The sequence below is a fragment of the Lissotriton vulgaris genome, chromosome 2_2 (genome assembly GCF_964263255.1).
Source record: "Lissotriton vulgaris chromosome 2_2, aLisVul1.2, whole genome shotgun sequence".
NCBI lineage: Eukaryota > Metazoa > Chordata > Amphibia > Caudata > Salamandridae > Lissotriton > Lissotriton vulgaris.
The window spans coordinates 194394712-194414555 of record NC_141688.1 but is presented as its reverse complement, the minus strand read 5'-3'; the positions used below and the strand labels follow the sequence as shown (position 1 = coordinate 194414555).

At 45.1% G+C, this 19844-nt stretch overlaps 1 protein-coding gene across 1 annotated transcript in view; it reads left to right on the top strand.

The window, feature by feature from the left end:
- The window catches only part of DHCR7 (7-dehydrocholesterol reductase), a 92606-nt gene that overhangs the window by 42852 nt on the left and 29910 nt on the right, over positions 1 to 19844 (top strand). Inside the window, exon 2 of the mRNA XM_086959525.1 lies at positions 13733 to 13839. Coding sequence (XP_086815651.1) covers positions 13739 to 13839 — 101 coding nt within the window. The 5' untranslated portion in view covers positions 13733 to 13738. The remainder of the gene's footprint in view (positions 1 to 13732; positions 13840 to 19844) is intronic.

The following is a 19844-nucleotide window of genomic DNA, read 5'->3' as shown; positions in this document are numbered from 1 at the left end:
CGCGAAGGTCTCAAGCACTCAGCGGCACTTGGGCTCTAAGCTGTGCTACTCCTGTAGCGGAAACAGCAGGTACAAGACTTCAAAAAGGTCCGTGGCAGAAGAGTTCGCTCCACGAGTGGCACCCGCGAAGCGGGTGCCGCGAGCAGTTGTAGCGCTTTGCTGGGGGCGGGGCACTGGAAGGTGGCGCGGCTCTCACGGGAAGAGGACCAGCTGGAGATGGTGTATGCTGGTCCTCGCAGTCCCGGGGCCGGCGCCTCGTCCTCCTCTGCGGCCTCGCGAAGGTCTCAAGCACTCAGCGGTACTTGGGCTCTAAGCTGTGCTACTCCTGTAGCGGAAACAGCAGGTACAAGACTTCAAAAAGGTCCGTGGCAGAAGAGTTCGCTCCACGAGTGGCACCCGCGAAGCGGGTGCCGCGAGCAGTTGTAGCGCTTCGCTGGGGGCGGGGCACTGGAAGGGGGCACGGCTCTCACGGGAAGAGGACCAGCTGGAGATGGTGTATGCTGGTCCTCGCAGTCCCGGGGCCGGCGCCTCGTCCTCCTCTGCGGCCTCGCGAAGGTCTCAAGCACTGAGCGGCACTTGGGCTCTAAGCTGTGCTACTCCTGTAGCGGAAACAGCAGGTACAAGACTTCAAAAAGGTCCGTGGCAGAAGAGTTCGCTCCACGAGTGGCACCCGCGAAGCGGGTGCCGCGAGCAGTTGTAGCGCTTCGCTGGGGGCGGGGCACTGGAAGGGGGCGCGGCTCTCACAGGAAGAGGACCAGCTGGAGATGGTGTATGCTGGTCCTCGCAGTCCCGGGGCCGGCGCCTCGTCCTCCTCTGCGGCCTCGCGAAGGTCTCAAGCACTCAGCAGCACTTGGGCTCTAAGCTGTGCTACTCCTGTAGCGGAAACAGCAGGTACAAGACTTCAAAAAGGTCCGTGGCAGAAGAGTTCGCTCCACGAGTGGCCCCACAACTCACAAAACGTAGGATACATCTGAAGTGCTAGTGAAAAAGTATTTTAAAGAGCTTAAATGAACCCAACAAAAAACTAAATTTATTGAGAAGAGAGAAGAATATACTAAAATCCTTGACAACTAATGATAAATTAATATTCCAATCAGCAGACAAAGGTGGAACTTTGGTGGTCATGGACACAAAACTTTATCCATCTAAAGTAGACAAACACATGAATGATTCCGCAACATACATGAGATTTGTCAAAGGTCTCACAGTTGCATTGCCAAAAGTTCTGGTAACCATAATACAAAAGGCTGAAGATTCGGAATGGATCAGTTCTTCAACTAAATCATTTCTAACCACGCCATATCCCAGAAGACCAATGTTATATATGCTTATTATAGTTAAAGTGTATCACATTAGTAACAGCGTAATTTCGTAAGTTATTGGAATTATCTGGTGTTTCAGACACTTTTTCATGATACGCGGGGACACTATAAGATTCATCTGGACACCTTGGATGTTACGGATTCGGTTATTGTTGTGGATATGGATGATGCTCTGGATGGAGTAGCAGGTGGTTTGGGTTTATCCACTCTCCTAGACACTTTAGTTTGAGTATACTTTTGGAGTAAGGTTGCGTGGTATTCTTTTAGCAACGCCCTACAAATTACAATCATGCATCAGGTATTAAACTACATGACAGAATATTCTTGCTCTGGTGGGCTCTCACCCTCCCAGGAGTCTTTGATGCTGCTTGACGGGGACGTTTTATATGCAATTATTAGCATCCTGTTTCAATGGATACTAATTTTAACAACGCCTGGACGATGAAAGGCTGGCTGAACTTTACTAAGACTCGAACTTGTTACCAAGGGATCACAGGCAGGTCTCAGAGGCTGGATATGTTTTTGTGCTATTTATACAGATAGTAGCGTTGATAAAAATGTCGATCTTAAATATAAACATTTCCGTGTCCTCTCCTTGATAACGGGCGGCGAATATTGATAGCACATTCATTAAAGTCAATACTTTGTAATCCGTTTGACACTCCTTAATCTCAGGAATGTTGTTTGGGCAACAAGAAAATAAACCGAGCCGATCTGTGTTCCTAATACCTCAGGGTGACTGGCTATTAGAAATTGCCTCTGTCTGTTTTTTTGCATTAGAGAGAGGGCTTTTACCGACGTTGATAAACAGGTACACAATCTCTTGAAGCTGCTGTTTCGGTCTCTGAAATAATTACACACTGCAGGCACACAACGTACATTGAGCTATTTCAATGTAACACCGTTCTCAATTCCTTTTATCGGCTGCTGCTTGAATGGGAGTGATTGTGATGTTTAGTTTACATTTAGTTTTTTGTGGTCGGAGTCAATTCGACCAGTTTCTCACAGTGCAATTGGAAACATTATATTGCATCACAGTACACATAATTTATCTTCAAATATCAATGCTTAATCAAATACTTCCCCCATTCGAGCTCCCCCCACTCAGCCCAACCACACCTCAGTGGTGCTGCACAGCTAGCCTCCAGCCACTACCTGCCTCTTGGCATCTTGGCAAGACTGCGCAGAGAGAAGCTGCTGCCCTGTCTGGGAGAATGAGTGACGGAGCCATCTTGAGTCTTGAAGTCCATGTGTTTGAGCCATTCCAGGAGAGACCCCATTCCCATGCAAAAGGAAGCGCCTGTGGGGCGCAGGAGGGGGTGGGTTTCGATTATTTGCACAGGCCAGTTGTGTTCCGGATGTCACCATTCCCCTCGCCTCCCACTCCATTGCCCCACTTAATTGAAAAACAGTATGGAATCAACAGTTCATTTGCCATGTAGAGCAGGCGCTGTGCTTAATTTGAGCCGGTGGTGGCCACCCGCACTTATTTTTGGGGGACCGGACTTATTCTTTCTCAGCAGACGTTTTCCCAGGAGCAAGACATGGGAAAGACAGTTGGAGAAAGACTGATAGTGATAACCCTCAGAAAGAGAGAGACAGCAGCGACCTGCAGGAGTGAGATAAAAAGAAAGATACGGCTTTGGTACTTTGCGCGCTGGCATTTAACTGCAACCGGCTGCGGGCTTCAGAGCAGAGCTTTCGGCACCAGCACTCATCCTTTCACAAATTTAGCACTGGTAAAAACTATGCTTCCCAGCCAGTGAATTGTTTGTGTCTGTATATGTTTTCACATTCTCTCAGCGAGTGAATCAATATTGTTCTTGTAACAATATCAATCCTATTATCACATCACTCCCGATAAAATGAAGCGCATCGATGCCAGGAAACCAGCTTCAATGCGCCAAGCGAAACGGAACAATAACACGGAAAACAGTAGAGAAAAAAAAAGATAAAAGCTTACAGCAAATGCCAGAGCACATATTTTGCATACAAAGCAGATGTTGTGTACACAGATGTATTTGAAGAGAACTCGTAAACAAGGGCCATCGTGTGAAGGAACTTCACAAGTACTCCCACCGGCTTCGATCACCCCTAGAGCTGCAGGATTAAAGCAAAACGTACCTTCTTCCAGTCAGTGCAGGACTGTATTAAATATTTATTCATTTGTATACAGAACCATCACCAGTGGGTGATCATGTTATGCATATTTTGTGTAATGCGGGCTCAACTAGTAATACATTATTACGTCTACTTGGTGTGAAAAATGATGAATACGATGTTGTTACTAGTTTTCTTAAATTAATTTACGAGCTGCATTTAGGTTCCCAGTGGTAGTGAAACAAAATACTGCATGGCTTCCGATCGTGGTGATCGGTAGCCATAAACACCAGGATTCCAGTGGTTGCCCATTGCATGCCAATGTAAGGCTGGTATTTATGCCTCTGTAGTGAACGAGGCTGCATCGTACAGGAAAATCAAACATACAGAAAGTAATGGGAGGAGTGCTTGCAAATAGTCTTACCACCGGCAATCACCCAGGAAAGCATTCCAACCCATCTTTTTTTGTCCACCATGCCACTTCAGTTTGGACCCAGCCATATGCAAATCAGTGTCGGTCCTGTTCTAATAGGAACTATCCAGCCTGAACTGCCTGGCCAGGTCCTCCTTTGAACCCGAACACAAGCAGTCCAAGAACCAATGGCGGCTGATTTGTACTGAGAGTAGTGGGACACTGTGATGGTGGGTGTGCGGCGGGCTGGAAAATCAGGCAAGGAGGCCGGATGTAGTGGGCTATGCCGGTATTTATTTAACTTTAAGGGACAAAGAACAGGAGGTGTAATGGTGATGTCCAGGGATAGTCCGAGGTCAGGGGTGTTACTAGTACTCACACGGTCCGCCGCAACTCTCCGAGTGAGTTGCGGCCGCTCTTCAGCCACCTCCTCAGGGACTCCACCAATCTTCTGACCACACGTCTTCTTCGGGATTCGCCTTGTCTCCGTCTTCTCCTCCAGTCCGAGCGTCCTGCCACGATTCTCCGACAGCGTTCTGGGATTCCCGTCTGTTTTTCACTGGTTCTGTCGCTGCCTCCGGGGTGGCCGCATCACATCCCCTTCCCCTAGCTGTCTTTCCTGTACAGGTTGGTGAGGAGGGGTATCGGGATAGGAAATCAGCGTTGCCTTGTTCTGTTCCCTTCCGATGTTGTGTTCTGAAGTGAAAGGGTTGGAGGGACAGGAACCAACGAAGGACCCGTTCATTATGCCCTTTATTCCTGGCCATCCACTCCAACGGAGCGTGGTCTGTGTAGATGGTGAAGTCTCGGCCCTCCAAGTAGTATCGGAGGCTTTCAATGGCCAATTTGATGGCGAGGGCCTCTTTTTCCACTACTGCATAGTTTTTCTCCCTGGGGAATAGCTTCCTGCTGAAATACAGGATAGGCCTTTCGTACCCTAGATCGTCTTTCTGGGATAAGACTGCCCCCAAACCCTGGTCGGAGGCACCAGTCTGTAAAATAAAGGGCAGGGAAAAGTTAGGGCTTACTAGGACTGGGCTGGAGGTCAGGGCTTTTTTTAGATCGGAAAAGGCCTGCCATAATAAGGGAGTGGGGTTTTTCAGAGCAGCTTCTGTTTGGGTAGATTTCTTTAGGAGATCCGTAAGGGGGGCTGCTCTCTGGGAAAAGTTGGGAACAAACCTCCGATAGTATCCCAGAAGTCCAAGGAAGGCTCTTAGGTCTTTCTTCGTTTGCGGAAAGGGAAGGGATTGTATAGCTTCTGTTTTGCTTTTCTGGGGTCGTATCAGGCCTTCACCCAAGAGGAAACCCAAATATTTAACCGTTTGTGCAGCAAGGGTGGTTTTAGCAGGGTTGATGGAAAAACCATAGGAGCCTAGGGAAAAAACGACCTTGGAAAGATGTTCAAGATGTTGTGACCAGCTATTGCTGTATATGATAATGTCATCCAGGTAGGCTCTTGCATACAGAGATGTGACCGTAGGACATGGCCCGCTGAAAAGTAGCGGGGGCGCCATGAAGTCCAAAAGGCATAACTATGAATTGAAACAACCCCTCCGGGGTGGAGAAGGCAGTTTTCTTTTTGTCCTGTTCTCTGAGGGGTATCTGCCAATAACCTTTACAGAGGTCTAGGGTGGAAATGTATTTGGCTTTGCCAATCCTTTCGACCATTTCATCAACCCGGGGTAGGGGATAGGTGTCAAAGGAGGATACTTTATTGACCTCCGGGAAATCGATGCAAAACCTGACAGACCCGTCAGGTTTTGGTACAAGGACAATGGGGGAATTCCAATCGCTGACTGAGGGTTCTATTATCCCCATCCTTTGCATTTCTTCTACCTCTCTTCTTATGACTGCTCTACGAGCTTCGGGTACTCTGTAAGGCCGCATTCTAACCACTTTCCCGGGTTCTGTTTCAATGACATGTTCTGTGATCGTGGTCCGTCCCGGATAAGAAGAGAAGACCCCTTTAACGGGAATCAGCGCTTCTCGGAGCTCTTGTATTTGTATTGTGGACAACTCGGGATCCAGGCAGGGATCAAAAGGGAAAGAATAGGGCAACGCGGAACCGGACAGGACAGGTCGGGTCCCTCCCACTTTTTCAGTAGGTTGATATGGTATATCTGGCACGTACCCCGAGTGGGATCCAGTTCACCTCATAGGTAACCGGGGTAACCTGTCGCCTAATGGTATAAGGGCCTTGCCACTGTCCCAGGAGTTTTTGGTCTGCAGAGGGCATCATCAGGAGGACCAAGTCTCCGACAGCTAAGATACGGTTTTTAGTGCCCTTATCATATTGCCTCTTTTGCGCATCTTGGGCACTTTCTAGATTCTGTCGGACTATGTCCCGTATCTCTGCCAGATGGGTTTTTAAGTTTTCTATATACTCGGCAAAGGCCGGGTCCGATCGGGTTCTGCCTCCCAGGCCTCCTGGGCCATATCCAACAATGTACGAGGGGGCCGACCATACAATAACTCATATGGAGAATAGCCAGTGCTGCTCTGCGTTTTACACCGAATGGCGAATAGTGCCAGTGCTAACATTTCTTCCCAACGCTTGGCCTCTAGCCCTATCAATTTTTTTAGAGTTTGTTTGAGCGTGGCGTTGTAACGCTCAACCAGTCCGTCCGTTTGTGGATGGTACGCTGAGGTCCTAATTTGTTTTATTCCCAGTTGGGAACAAACTTGTTTTAGGAGGGCTGATACAAAAGGCGTGCCCTGATCAGTCAGGATCTCCCTGGGAAACCCCACCCGGGAAAACACAGAAATAAGGGCTTTGGCGATATTTTGAGCTGTGGGTTGGCGCAAGGGAATGGCTTCAGGGAAGCGAGTGGCATAGTCTACTATGACTAAAGCATAGCGACACCCACTTCGTGAGGGCAGGAGGGGTCCTATGATGTTCATCCCTATTCTGCTAAATGGGATGTCTATGAGAGGGAGAGGTTTTAGTGGTACCCTAGGTGGCCGATATCGGCTGTTTCTTTGACACACCGCGCATTCACGACAATAGGTTTTAATTCGCTGGTGTACCCCTGGCCTGTAGAATTTATCAAGGACTGCCTGACTAGTCTTTTCATCCCCGAAATGACCCCCTAAAAGGTGACTGTGCGCTAAGAAGAGAACCTTCTCTTGAAATGGACCGGGGATCAATAGCTGCGGGTTCTGATGTGCCCCCCCCTTCCGATATAACAGTCCATTTTTCTTGAAAAAGTAGGGACCTACTTGTAAGGGGTCCTCGTTGTCTAGGGCCCTTCCCCAGGCTTCTTGTAGGAGCGGATCCTCTTGTTGGGCGGCCCTGAACTCCCGGTCGGTCTGCCATGGGTGTTCCTCAACAATCGTGGGATAGGCATAGATATGGTTTTTCTTCTCCTTTCTCCTCTGACTTTTTGACTTGTGTAGTTTAGGTTCTGCATTTAGGGAGGGCAGGCCCTGGGAGTACGGGGCTTCTTTCCACCACTGTACAAGGGAGTCTGTGGTGTCCTGCAAGAGTAGGGGGAGTCCGGAGTAATCACTTCCCAGAATGACTTGTTCGGGTAGCGTCGGCACAAGACCGACCGTGAGGTTGGTTCCAGGGTCACCGGGGTGTTGTACCTGTACCTGGGTTGTGGGGTAACGTTTGGTGTCCCCGTGTACGCACTGTATGGCTACCATTCCGGTAGGGGGGCCCACAGGGAGGGCTAGATCCTGAGGACGAAGAACGCTCTGGCGACAACCTGTATCGGCTAGTGCAAGGACGTTTTGCCCGTCGATAGACACAGGACAGTGAAACGGAGGAGGACTAGCCCCCAGAGTGTGGCAGACATAGTTCCGTACGAGGCCTATCTCCATCGGCTCCTCCTTCTGAGGGCATACTCGGGCTATGTGTCCAAAGCCACCACAATTGTAACACTGAGGTCCAGGGTTAGGAGGACGGTACAGGACCGGTGGGGCCATTAGAGGAGGAGGGTCCGGTCTCCGGGGTGGTATTGGACGGGAAGAACGAGGGGTCGTTCCATAGTGAGGTTTATGTGTGGGTTCCTCCTTGCTACGTTGCAGTTCTTGAGCCCGACTATAGGCACAGGCTAATTCGACAGCCGTTTCCAGTGTGAGGTGGCAATGTTGCCGTACCCATCTCTGGGTGGACGGTTGCAAGGAGTTGAGAAACTGTTCAAGGTAGATCTTACCCAAAATATCTTCCTTTGTGGATGCCTCTGGTTGAGCCACCTGTTGGCGAGATCCTTGATTCGGAAAGAGAGGGCTCGGGGATTCTCCTGAGGCCCTTCCTTGGCCTGTCTCAGCTTTATTCTATATGTGTCGTCGTCCACCCCCAGACGTTCCAGAATACATTTCTTTATGTCCGGGTACGGGTAGTTTCCCTGTATATTCGCCTGTTGATAGGCGGCTTGCAAGTCACCCGTCAGAAGGGGACCCAGGTATTGTCCCCACCGCTCAACTGGCCAGTTGGCGGCCTGGGCCAATCGTTCGAAATTGGTGAAAAAGTAGTCCGGGTCCTCCCCCGGGACGTACTTCTGAAGGACTACGGATGGGAGAGAGGTCATGGGTCTTTGCTGTCCTAGGGCATCCGTCAGTTTGCCCATGGCTTGTTCGTGTACAGTCCCTTGGCCCTTGAGGACGTCATGCAATTGTCCTCTGTCATCCTCTGCCGTTTTCAAGAATTGTTCCATCAATTTACCCAGTTGTTCCTGAGAGTCGGCCATTCATTTCATGACGGCCTACATGCTTCCAGCTAATCCCACTTCTGACACCAGATGTGATGGTGGGTGTGCGGCGGGCTGGAAAATCAGGCAAGGAGGCCGGATGTAGTGGGCTATGCCGGTATTTATTTAACTTTAAGGGACAAAGAACAGGAGGTGTAATGGTGATGTCCAGGGTAAACAGTCAAAATCTCAAATTTTTAATTTCGACTTACACTTATATCGAGTTGCTAATATCGATGGGACAGAATATCGATGTCCAGAATATCGATGGCCAGAATATCGACCCTAAGGTAAGTAATATCGAAATTACTTATATCGATAGCATATATATCGATGTAAGTAATTTCGATTTACTAATATGTGTTAGAAATTTTAGTTAAGTATTTAAATTAATTGTTATAATATGTGTTTAATATGTTTTTATAAATAAAAAATATATAAAAGTAAATAATATGTTTTACTACCAGAGCGGGTTGTGGGTTTTTAGGGGAATAGGGTGGGAAGTAATTTATTTGTAATTAAATAATTATTTTTTAATGATTAATTTATTTTGCAATTATATATTAATTGGCAATGAATTATTTTAATTAATTAATTGATTAATTAATTGATAATGTATGTATATCTTTAAGTAAATTATATGTTTTACTACTGGAGCGGATTGTGGGTTTATAGGGGAATAGGGTGGGAAATAATTTATTTGTAATTAAATAATTATTTTTTAATGATTAATTTATTTTGCAATTAAATATTAATTGGCAATGAATTATTTAGATTGATTAATTGATTAATTAATTGATAATTTATGTATATTTTTAACTAAATTATATGTTTTACTACTGGAGCGGGTTGTGGGTTTATAGGGGAATAGGGTGGGAAGTAATTTAATTGTAATATTAATTAATTTTGGGTAAAGGAGTATTTTTAGGGTTCAGGTTCAGTTTTCAGTTCTTGGGTAAAGGGGTATTTTTTGGGTTCAGGGTCAGTTTTCAGTTTTTGGGTAAAGGTGGATTTTTAGGGTTCAGGGTCAGTTTTCAGTTTTTGGGTAAAGGGGTATTTTTAGGATTCAGGGTCAGTTTTCAGTTTTTGGGTAAAGGGGTATTTTTAGGGTTCAGGGTCATGTTTTCAGTTTTTGGGTAAAGGGGTATTTTTGGGTTCAGGGTCAGTTTTCAGTTTTTGGGTAAAGGGGTATTTTTAGGGTTCAGGGTCAGTTTTTAGTTTTTGGGTAAAGGGGTATTTTTAGGTTTCAGGGTCAGTTTTCAGTTTTGGGTAAAGGGGTATTTTTAGGGTTCAGGGTCAGTTTTCAGTTTTTGGGTAAAGGGGGATTTTTAGGGTTCAGGGTCAGTTTTCAGTTTTTGGGTAAAGGGGTATTTTTTGGGTTCAGGGTCAGTTTTCAGTTCTTGGGTAAAGGGGTATTTTTTGGGTTCAGGGTCAGTTTTCAGTTTTTGGGTAGAGGGGGATTTTTAGGGTTCAGGGTCAGTTTTAGGTTTTTGGGTAAAGGGGTATTTTTAGGATTCAGGGTCCGTTTTCCCTACTGTTGCACCCACTGGAGTGGGAATAGTAATTATTGTTAAGTAAGTATATATTATATATTATTTTTAAATATTATTTTTTTAATTAAATATGTATTATTATTTTTTTACCATTATTACATATATTTAAATATGTTTAAGTAATTAATAAGTATTATTTACAGTATTTTTTATGTTATTTTAAATCCCAAAAAAATCGATATATTTGACAACGATATTTTTAACATCGATATTATTTTTTCGATATTTTGGTACTTCCCATGTTGTACATAGGGCGTCGATATTTTTGCTATCGATATAATTACGCCGATATTTGTGTAGGTCGAAATTCTGTCTGTCGAAATTCTGTCATAGATCTGATGTCCAGGGATAGTCCGAGGTCTTCTCCGATGTTGGGGTCCTAATCGGTTCCAGGTAGCCGTCTGGCCGGGTCCGGCGTAGTGGAGGCACCTCGGAGGGCAATAAGAGAGAAGAAGGTACCGTTAGTCCGGAGGGAACTCTGTGAGTTTCCTTTCACCGACACCGGAGCAGTGAGGGGAGGAAGAGGAGGTCCGTGAGGAAAGGAGGGGATCGGGAAAAGGAACGAAGGACGGGTATACAGCAAGAGTGATAGGGGCGTAAGTGAAGGGAGGGATGCCAAACAGTGAGAGTGCTTTACAATTATAATACAGTGCAAGATAGTGGGCTACTACTATGTGGTTCGTGCCTAAGAGCGGGAGGGAACTTTACACAATATATACAATGAGCACCTAGCGTACTCTCAGGGGTGTTACTAGTACTCACACGGTCCGCCGCAACTCTCCGAGTGAGTTGCGGCCGCTCTTCAGCCACCTCCTCAGGGACTCCACTAATCTTCTGACCACACGTCTTCTTCGGGATTCGCCTTGTCTCCGTCTTCTCCTCCAGTCCGAGCGTCCTGCCACGATTCTCCGACGGCGTTCTGGGATTCCCGTCTGTTTTTCACTGGTTCTGTCGCTGCCTCCGGGGTGGGACTTCCGGGGTCGGAAGGAAATAGCGGGGCCGCATCACAGACACAAAAACAAAAAAAGTAAGTAGACTTACCTTCCTAATTTGCTGCACGACGTCCTCCCTTGGGTGTCTTATGGAAGCTCCAGACTCTGCAAACTGCACTACCAATCCTGGCGTTGCTCTCACAGCATGAGAGCAGTACCAGGATTGGATAGAGCAGGCTCTCTCAGCGCTCATAAGAGCACTGGAGGGCTGCGCGTACTCTAACCCAGCTCTCTAAGACAGCTAGGTTAGAGAACTTTAAAATGCGCATATCTGGCTGGCCGACCCAAGATGGCCGGCCACAGAGACATGAACATTCTAAAGAGCACAGCTCCCTGCATTGGCCGCGCTCCGTCCTGACACTTCGCATAGGACTTTGCGGGAGCACCAGATTCCCGCAAGCACCCCGTCTTGCTGGAATCTAAATGCAGACCACCCCCTACTCGAAATAGCTATAAAACCAGCTAGCATTCCATATTAAACTTCAAATAACAACATTTTCCAGTCAATAAGGTGGTGCACATATATTTTCATACAATGAGAGCTGCTGAATCAATCATCTGCAAACTGAATATTGCCTATGAAACAACCTAACTATATTATGCTGGCCAGCTTTGTGAACAGTCTTTGCTTTTTATTCAATGTTGTCTAGATTGTAGCTGTGTTATTGAGCACATTTCGGTATCCTCACTCACATTTTGCAGTTCATACGTCAGTCTTAAAGCAGGTTAAGCAGGTTGGTGAATGCTATTGTGGGCGTGGTGTCGTTTTGACAAAGACATTGAGTAGTGGATGCTATTGGGGGCGTAGTTTGTTTTGACAAAGACATTTATTGGTGTATGCTGTGGGTACGGTGTTGCGGTCGCTGCGCCGTTTTGACAAAGATATGATGGCTGCTGTTGTGGCACAGTCATTTTTTGACAACGACATTGGTGGATGCTATTGTGGGCGCAATGTGATTTTGACAGGAACATTGATCGGTGGAGAATGCATGACGTTACAATGCATACATTTACAATGCATGCCTTTACAACGCAGTTTTTACACCGCAACATCCCTTACACCACATACATTTACATCGCATACCATTACAACACATTTTTTAAAGCTACATTTGCAACGCATTCTGTTACATCGTATTATATCTTTACAACGCATACCGTTACATTGTATTTAAGGTAAGTGTTGGATAGTGTAGGGGTAAAAATTACTATTCACCTCCAAGGGGTGCAACAGTTGGGTAAGTGTTGGATAGTGTAGGGGTTAAAATTACTATTCTAACTCCAGGGGGTGCAACAGTAGGGTAAGTGTTGGATAGTGTAGAGGTACTATGCGCTGTAATGGTATGCGTTATAATGACAAGCGTTGAAATGCCTGCATTGTAGGGACATGCATTGTAGTGTCATGCGTTGTAGTGACATGCAATGTAATGGCTGCATTGTAGTGACATGTATTGCAAAGGATGTTGCGATGTAATGACTGCGTTGTAAATGTAGTGCGATGTGATGACTGTTCTAAAGGTTGCTTCCCATCGGTGGATGCTGTTTTGGGTGCAGTGCTGTTTTGACAATGATATTGGTGGATGCTATTGTGGGTACGGTTTCATTTTGACAGCGACATTGGTGGTGCTTGCTGTTGGAGCCTACCTGATTGTAAGCTGCGCTGCTTCCTCAGAATACCATCTGATGTGCTCTGTAGCAGCCAGCGTTACAGTCAATTGCAGTTTGGGACCCACCACAGGCGTTTATTTCATGAATGAGCTCTTTTACACTGAGAGGAAACCAACTCAAGGTTTAAATAAGCGGTAAAAATCAGACGACTTCAATAGTCATTTACATTACATCGCAGCTTTGGATGATACGTGGACTGATAGACGTTCTGGAAAATAGACTGAATGACTAAGTAGGCAGGCCATTGTGACGATCACTAAAATGCAGGGTGACTAGAATATAGAGTTCCGTCCTGATGGTACCTTTCAAAGAAAAAGCACACATTGATTTCTAGATGGCATTATTAGAATAATAATTATCTGTCTTTTAGCTAGAGCGTCATACTCCACTTCTGCCTTTTCTAAGCGCTTTGTTTGACACATGTTACTATTGCTTGATTTAATGGTACTCAGTTAACCTAATTTGGAAGGATGGAGGGCTGAGGTGGCCTTTCCAGGATTCGAGAGGGTGTCCTGCAGATCACCACATTTGTCAGCAGTGAGTGTTTAAGCCACTGACCCATCCTGTTAGCATAGCATCCTTTTAAATGTTGTAATCTATTTCGGCTAAAGTAGACCAATCGGGTGTGATCTGCGTTTCTGTGAGTGTTCACTTCTACTAACTCTTGCCACTTTATTAAAATCTTCAGTGCCTTCAAACACACAGTGTCGCATCTCTTCCTTACATCGGACAACATAGTCTTTTTTAAGAGATTTCATTTATTTACAGGGACTGTTTCGTGGTCCATTTTTCTTGTGCTATGAAACCGGCCTACCTACCTGCCCCCCAAGGGGCTTTTTCTGAATTTAACGTTTACCCCCCTGGTTGGGGAAACAAAGCTTTTCAATTAACTTAATTTTGTTGGACTAGTGAAATGTTATCTTTTATTTGTACAAGTAGTGACATTCTAATCTTTGATTCTAAAATGCTATTCTTTGTCCCAATTCTACAGTTTACAATGGGCGAGGTAGGCCAAGAATCAAAGGAGTCTTCCAATAAAGGGAGCAGAGGTGCCCTAAACGGTGAAAAAGCCAATCTTGGACAATGGGGAAGAGCCTGGTAAGTTGCCCCTTTGAGACAGAGGGGCAGAATTTGCATTGTTGTAGTTTGTGTTTATGTTTAAAAGCTGTAGATCTTCTTTCTGTAACATGAAACAAACAATAATGCCAGAGTGACCCCGCGGATGATACTGCAGTCTCAGCTAACGGAGGATCCCAGATAGCGTATACATTGGATGACATTCATGCTTGGGATGGAAGTTTTAATGTAAACATTTCGAAGCAGAAACACTCTAGGTATAACATTCTATTGACCACTTTTAAGAGCTAAATAAGAAATATGAAAACACAAAGCTTATTACAGCTCAGATCATCATCTTCGACACTATCCGTGCTGCCGTCAGCCTTACTTCATTGCTTTGGCGTACATGGTGTGATAGCAAAAATGGTTTGCTACGTTGCATAACAGGCAAACATATGGATTTAAGAGATCAAATCAATGTATGTCTGGTTGTATTGATGAAGATTTCAAATGCATTGTGGAATTTAGTAAAATATATTTGAACACTGCTGCAGCAAACTGTATGTGCCCTGCGAAGGATAGTTCTGAGTCGCAAGCCAGGCCGAAACGTCTGTATTTCAGGTACAAAATTCTTCATAGGCCGATATATGACTGGCACGGATGGCATATACAAAATTTATTTGCTCAGCTCTTTTTCATTTCTTTTACAAGGAAGTTAGCAGATAAAAACGTCCCTTTTTATCTGCTCCCTGTGTCAAGGAACTGGACTTTTGTCCAGGCCTTCAGTGTATGTAACAATCTTACGAAATAAAGACTTTGTGGCTTAGAACTAGTGCCAGGACCAAAGTTCTCCTTTCTCTCCAGTGTGAGCACAGAGTTCCTCTACACAGATGTTTTTTCACATATGGCTGTATATACTCTGTTAGCAGTTTCAGATCCTGATCAAATCTTTGCGTTGCCTCATGGAGTTGAAGCGCTGATAACAGCGCCTCTGCATGACGGCCACAGAGTACCTACCTGAATCCGCCTCCTCAAGTTCAGGAAAATAATTCAATCTAAAAACGAAAATACATACTTTGGATTCATCCAGCGAAAAAATTCATATAGTGATGCTGTGCCTCATTTCTGGAAATGCAGAACAGGAAAACTGCACCAGCATCAAAGTCCGTATGATGCTGTACTCCTACCAGTGACTATTTCTCTCTGTAGCATCTAGGTGGTAGTATGGTAGCTTTTTCATCAAGCGCGGTCAATAATAAGGTACTCCCACAGATGAGTGATGTATTGGGCTGCTTTACCCCATACAAGCGAGTAAATATTCACAAGCGAAATAAAAACCACAAATAGACACACAAGACTCCTCCCAAGATGTTACCAGCACTGCTCTAGCAACAAAGTCCAGACTGTGAAATCTTCACTGGCATGCCGAAAGAAGGAACATTTGGATTGCTGCTGTCTGGTTTGATGAGAGGCCTTCAGGCCAATCGTACTCTTTTTAGGTCTCGCAGAGAGACCTATCGGGGCTAATCCAGAGGCTAAACCAGCGGATTTTGGAAGCGGATTTCCGACAGTTCACGACACGCGTCCACATCAAAGCTATTAGCCTCCCTCTCACAGGCAACCAGAGGCTAGTTCACGACGCGCGTCCACATCATAGCCATTAGCCTCCCTCCCACGGGCAGCTTGGCCTCAGGCATTCACCCCAGCGCGACTTCTCCTCCCCCCCTAATTATATCCCTGCTGTTTACTTCTGTCACGGCCGCAAGGCCGTGCTTCAAAGGGATCCGCCCCCTGCTTCAATTACATTAGCTTAGTTTTGGTGATTTTGGTTAATATTGGGTCTAAAGTTACTTTTATTATTGCCGCGCGGCGCCAATGCTTGTTTTTATTTTTTATTTACTGTGTTGTCAGCTACACTTGCAGGCACGCACACGTTTTATTTTTATTGCCGCGCAGCTCCAATGCTTGGTTAGCGCTGGTATTACCAGGAAACGCTGTCTGACGTGAACAGCGAATCATTTGTTTGTTAAATGCCCCTTAATCTTAAACTGTACCAAACAAGTACACTTACAATTCGAGTCGGTTAAGCACCCCCGACAGCCATTGACTGCTCTCCAGCCATGTGTTAGTCACTGGCACACTCTAGCGAACAGCCCATCCCGCCCCAAGTGCCCGGCCTAGGAGGAAGGCTGCCAGCTCTGCTGGCCGCCGCACCGCCCTGCAAGCGTCTCTCGAGGCGCATAGCCCGCCGTTTCTCGGGGAGTGGAACAAATGGATGCTTGCTCAGCACTGAGCCAGCTTTTACATTCAGAACACGGGTGCACACTTATCAATGCCACCCGTGGCTAGCTGCTCGCCAACCTCGTCCCCCCCTCGCCCTGGTCGCGACATGCTTTGGCGCCTTCTTTAACCATCCCACCCTCCCGCTCTCATGCCCATAGCAAATACCTGTTTCCCTCGTGTTGACAAACACTGCTTTCCCTTGTTTTGCCTTTAACATTCGGTCCGTCCGCACTTTTACTTCTTACAGCCTCTTCACCACATTGCACCTATTTAATTTACATTTCACTGTGTGCAGCATCACAACATTTATAAAGGTCGCGCAAGGACTATATTATATGTAACTTGAGCAAATTATTTGGACAGAAAATACGTGCATTCGCTTTAGGAATTAGTGATAACGTCGAGTTTGTCTTTTATTTAACTTTTGGCCCACCCGGAGGCGCTTCTACCCCCTCCACCCCAATCACCAAAGTGTGCTTATTTTAGTTGTTTCAGCGTGTAAAGCATCTCAAGACTCATAAATGCATTCATCTTGTTACTATTTGTGCAAGAACTACATTATAGGTATTTAATGGATATAAATTGGGTGAAAAAATACGTTCATTCGCTTTAGGAATAAAAAAAAGAAATAAATAAAGCAAGTGACAACGGATCTATTTGCTCCCTCGGAAAACAACAGATTTCTTGCTACGCCACCCCAAACTCCGTTTTATACCACACTAAAGCATGGTGAGGAGCACATTTACCTTCTACTGTGTAGTTTGTTGAATTTCTGCACAAATGAGATTTGGGGAGACTTTAATCAAACATCTATAAACACCCACATGTTTGTTTCAGTCAAACTGTTTTTCTATGGAGGAGTTCACCCTATGCACATACTCTTGATTGTACGTGAATGCACTTTACAAGCCCATAGAAATCGCACAAACTAAACTGCAATTATGCGCAGTTTAAAGTGAAAAGTGTGCTAGCTGTCAATGTGTGGAGAAGATGGCTCAGTGAGTTAAAAACCACTTGCTGCGGATGCTTTCTGTTAAGATCCTGTTTTGTTTTTAAAATAAGCAAGCGTTGGTAGCGCTATGCTGTCTAAAACTTGAAGTGCGGTATAGTCCAACACCGCGCTTCACGTTTTGTTCACTTCCACCCCCAACATCTTTTAACATTTATATTGCACCTCCTAAACACAATTTTGAGCAATGACCTACTTTTCAGGTAAAGTTAGCCTGGTCTCCAGCTTACACATTGTTTAGGTGCTAGTCAAACATTACCGGCTTGTTGTTTCGAAAGATATACGGCGCGTGCATTTTTAAAATCGAGTCAAGAGGTGCAATGTGAATTGCAAAAAAACACGCGCTTTCTATATTTTGAAACAACAAGCCGGGAATACCTTCTACACAGAATTCTGTGGCATGACGTACTGTTTCAGGAAAGTCAGCCTGCTCTCCAGCTTACACATGTTTCGTTATTAGTTAAACATTACAGTGTTATTGTTTTAAAATATATACAGAGCGCGCATTTTGGAATTGTGGCTAGGAATTGCAATGTAAGTTGCAAACTGCACGAGCTCTATATATTTTGAAACAACAAGGCGGGAATGTTCGGTCTTTGCTTTACACAGCTACAATGCCTAATTAGCAAGTGTTAGCTGGAAACAGGCAACTGGCACCACTGGGGGGGGGGCACAAGGCAGACCGAGCCATCCTCCTTGGTGAATGCCTTGTAAATTGCACGTGTGAACAGTAAACAGACCCGAGGCGCCAGGAGAGCACCAAACACACAGAGACATGCTCCTTAATTCATGTTTCCCTCCCAGAGGACAATCATTTAACGTGTAACTCCAAACATTTTGCTTCATGTCAATTTTTTTTTTAAAAGGCTCTGAATTGTTCTCCATTCTATAAAGCACACACTGCTACGATCACACTCTCCATGTATGTTTTGGAAATCTTGTTATGGCAGTTAATGTCTTTATTTCACTTACAGAGACATGCTCCTTAATTCATGTTTCCCTCCCAGAGGACAATCATTTAACGTGTAACTCCAAACATTTTGCTTCATGTCAATTTTTTTTTTAAAAGGCTCTGAATTGTTCTCCATTCTATAAAGCACACACTGCTACGATCACACTCTCCATGTATGTTTTGGAAATCTTGTTATGGCAGTTAATGTCTTTATTTCACTTGTTTAGGAAGCCCCTCTTATAAGCCCAGTGCCCATTTTGCCAGTAATATGTAACACTCCTATTTGCATACATGCTTCAACATTATCCACAATTATAAAAACTTTTAATATTGCTCTGGCAAGTAAACAGTGCCATGCTGAGACGCAAATGTTTCTGCTTCCCCTTAATGGCTTCTTTTAAATCCCGCAACTTATGTACATTTGGCTACAGAATGCGAAGAAGTATTTTTCGCAAATGCTCAATTTAAAACAAAATTTTTATCAAGAGAATACATTCACGAAATGGGTGTGTACGTTTTTTGTTGGTGTTTGTGTTCTGTTTTAACCTCTGCCTTACACCTATGACCCCATATTGACAAATTACTGCACCCTTGAGTTTTGAAAGATTCCTTTTATGTCTATAATCCTTTAATCTCTAGTTGGTGACTGCTTGTGCAGGGTGCACTGTTGAACACTGTTGATTTTCATGTGTCATGCATTTTGTGGATGTGATGTGTAAGATTCAGGTTTATGGTATTGAACAAGGTGTATCTCCTACTAAGGGTGTTTTTGGTCTGACTCTGTCTGACTGACTCTGCCTGGCACTCTGTATTTATGTAATTTTTTCACACTGTACACAGAGAGAGTGACTGATGATGAGAAGAGGGTATACTGGGCATTGTTATCCAGGAACCCCCTCGGGAGTTACGACCGTGAGGCGCTCTCTGTGCTCACACATTTTCTGTGGCACTGGGACCTGTTTCTGTTTTGCTTTAAATCCACATCTTTGACCCATGAGTTTAGTGTTAATTAACTCACTTGGAGGATCTAGATGACTCATCAGATTATCCCTGTTGGTCATTGCATTTTTGATATAGTAGCAGTAGGTAAGGCGTGTTTTGTTTACACCCCTATACCAGTGCCTGGGCTGGAGGCAACAAAGATGGCAGACTTCCTTCAGTGTGGCTGGCTCTGCTACCCACATGCTATTTCTATTTAAGAAATATCCTTAATAAAGCACACAAGGCTGAGAATCTTAACTCCACATGGGTCCCCTTAACAGAAAATAAAGAAATTTGTAGGATGTGTTGCTGTGGATACACATGTTCTGCAGATACACTACAGTCCACTGCCAGGTCCGAAACCGATGACATGTTCTCTAAGACGGTTGAAGTCAGTCTTCCAGAAGTTTATCCAACTTACAAAAGAACTCTGTAATGGATCAGCTTCCGCATAGGACTTGACCTCAATCAGATCATATTAAGAATGAGTATTGGGGCAGCATATTATGAATAAAACGCCCTTCCAATTCTGCCTAAATGCATCATGTGTGCAATTCCTACTCGTCTCCGGTGCACGAGCAGTCAACCTGTTTGGCATGCAAGACACCTAAGTGCAAGAAAATCATACGCTAACGACACCAGCATGGCTCAGCATACTGCAAGATGCAGTATCAAGACTCACTTGCAACTCCAGATCTGTTCGAACCCGAGGACATTATCAGCACCAAATGTGAGTAGCTGGGCCTTCAGGTATCCTGCTGGTGCAGAGAGAGCAAGCCAGGAGAATTTGTGCTATAGAGGAGGAACTCCCTTTGTGCC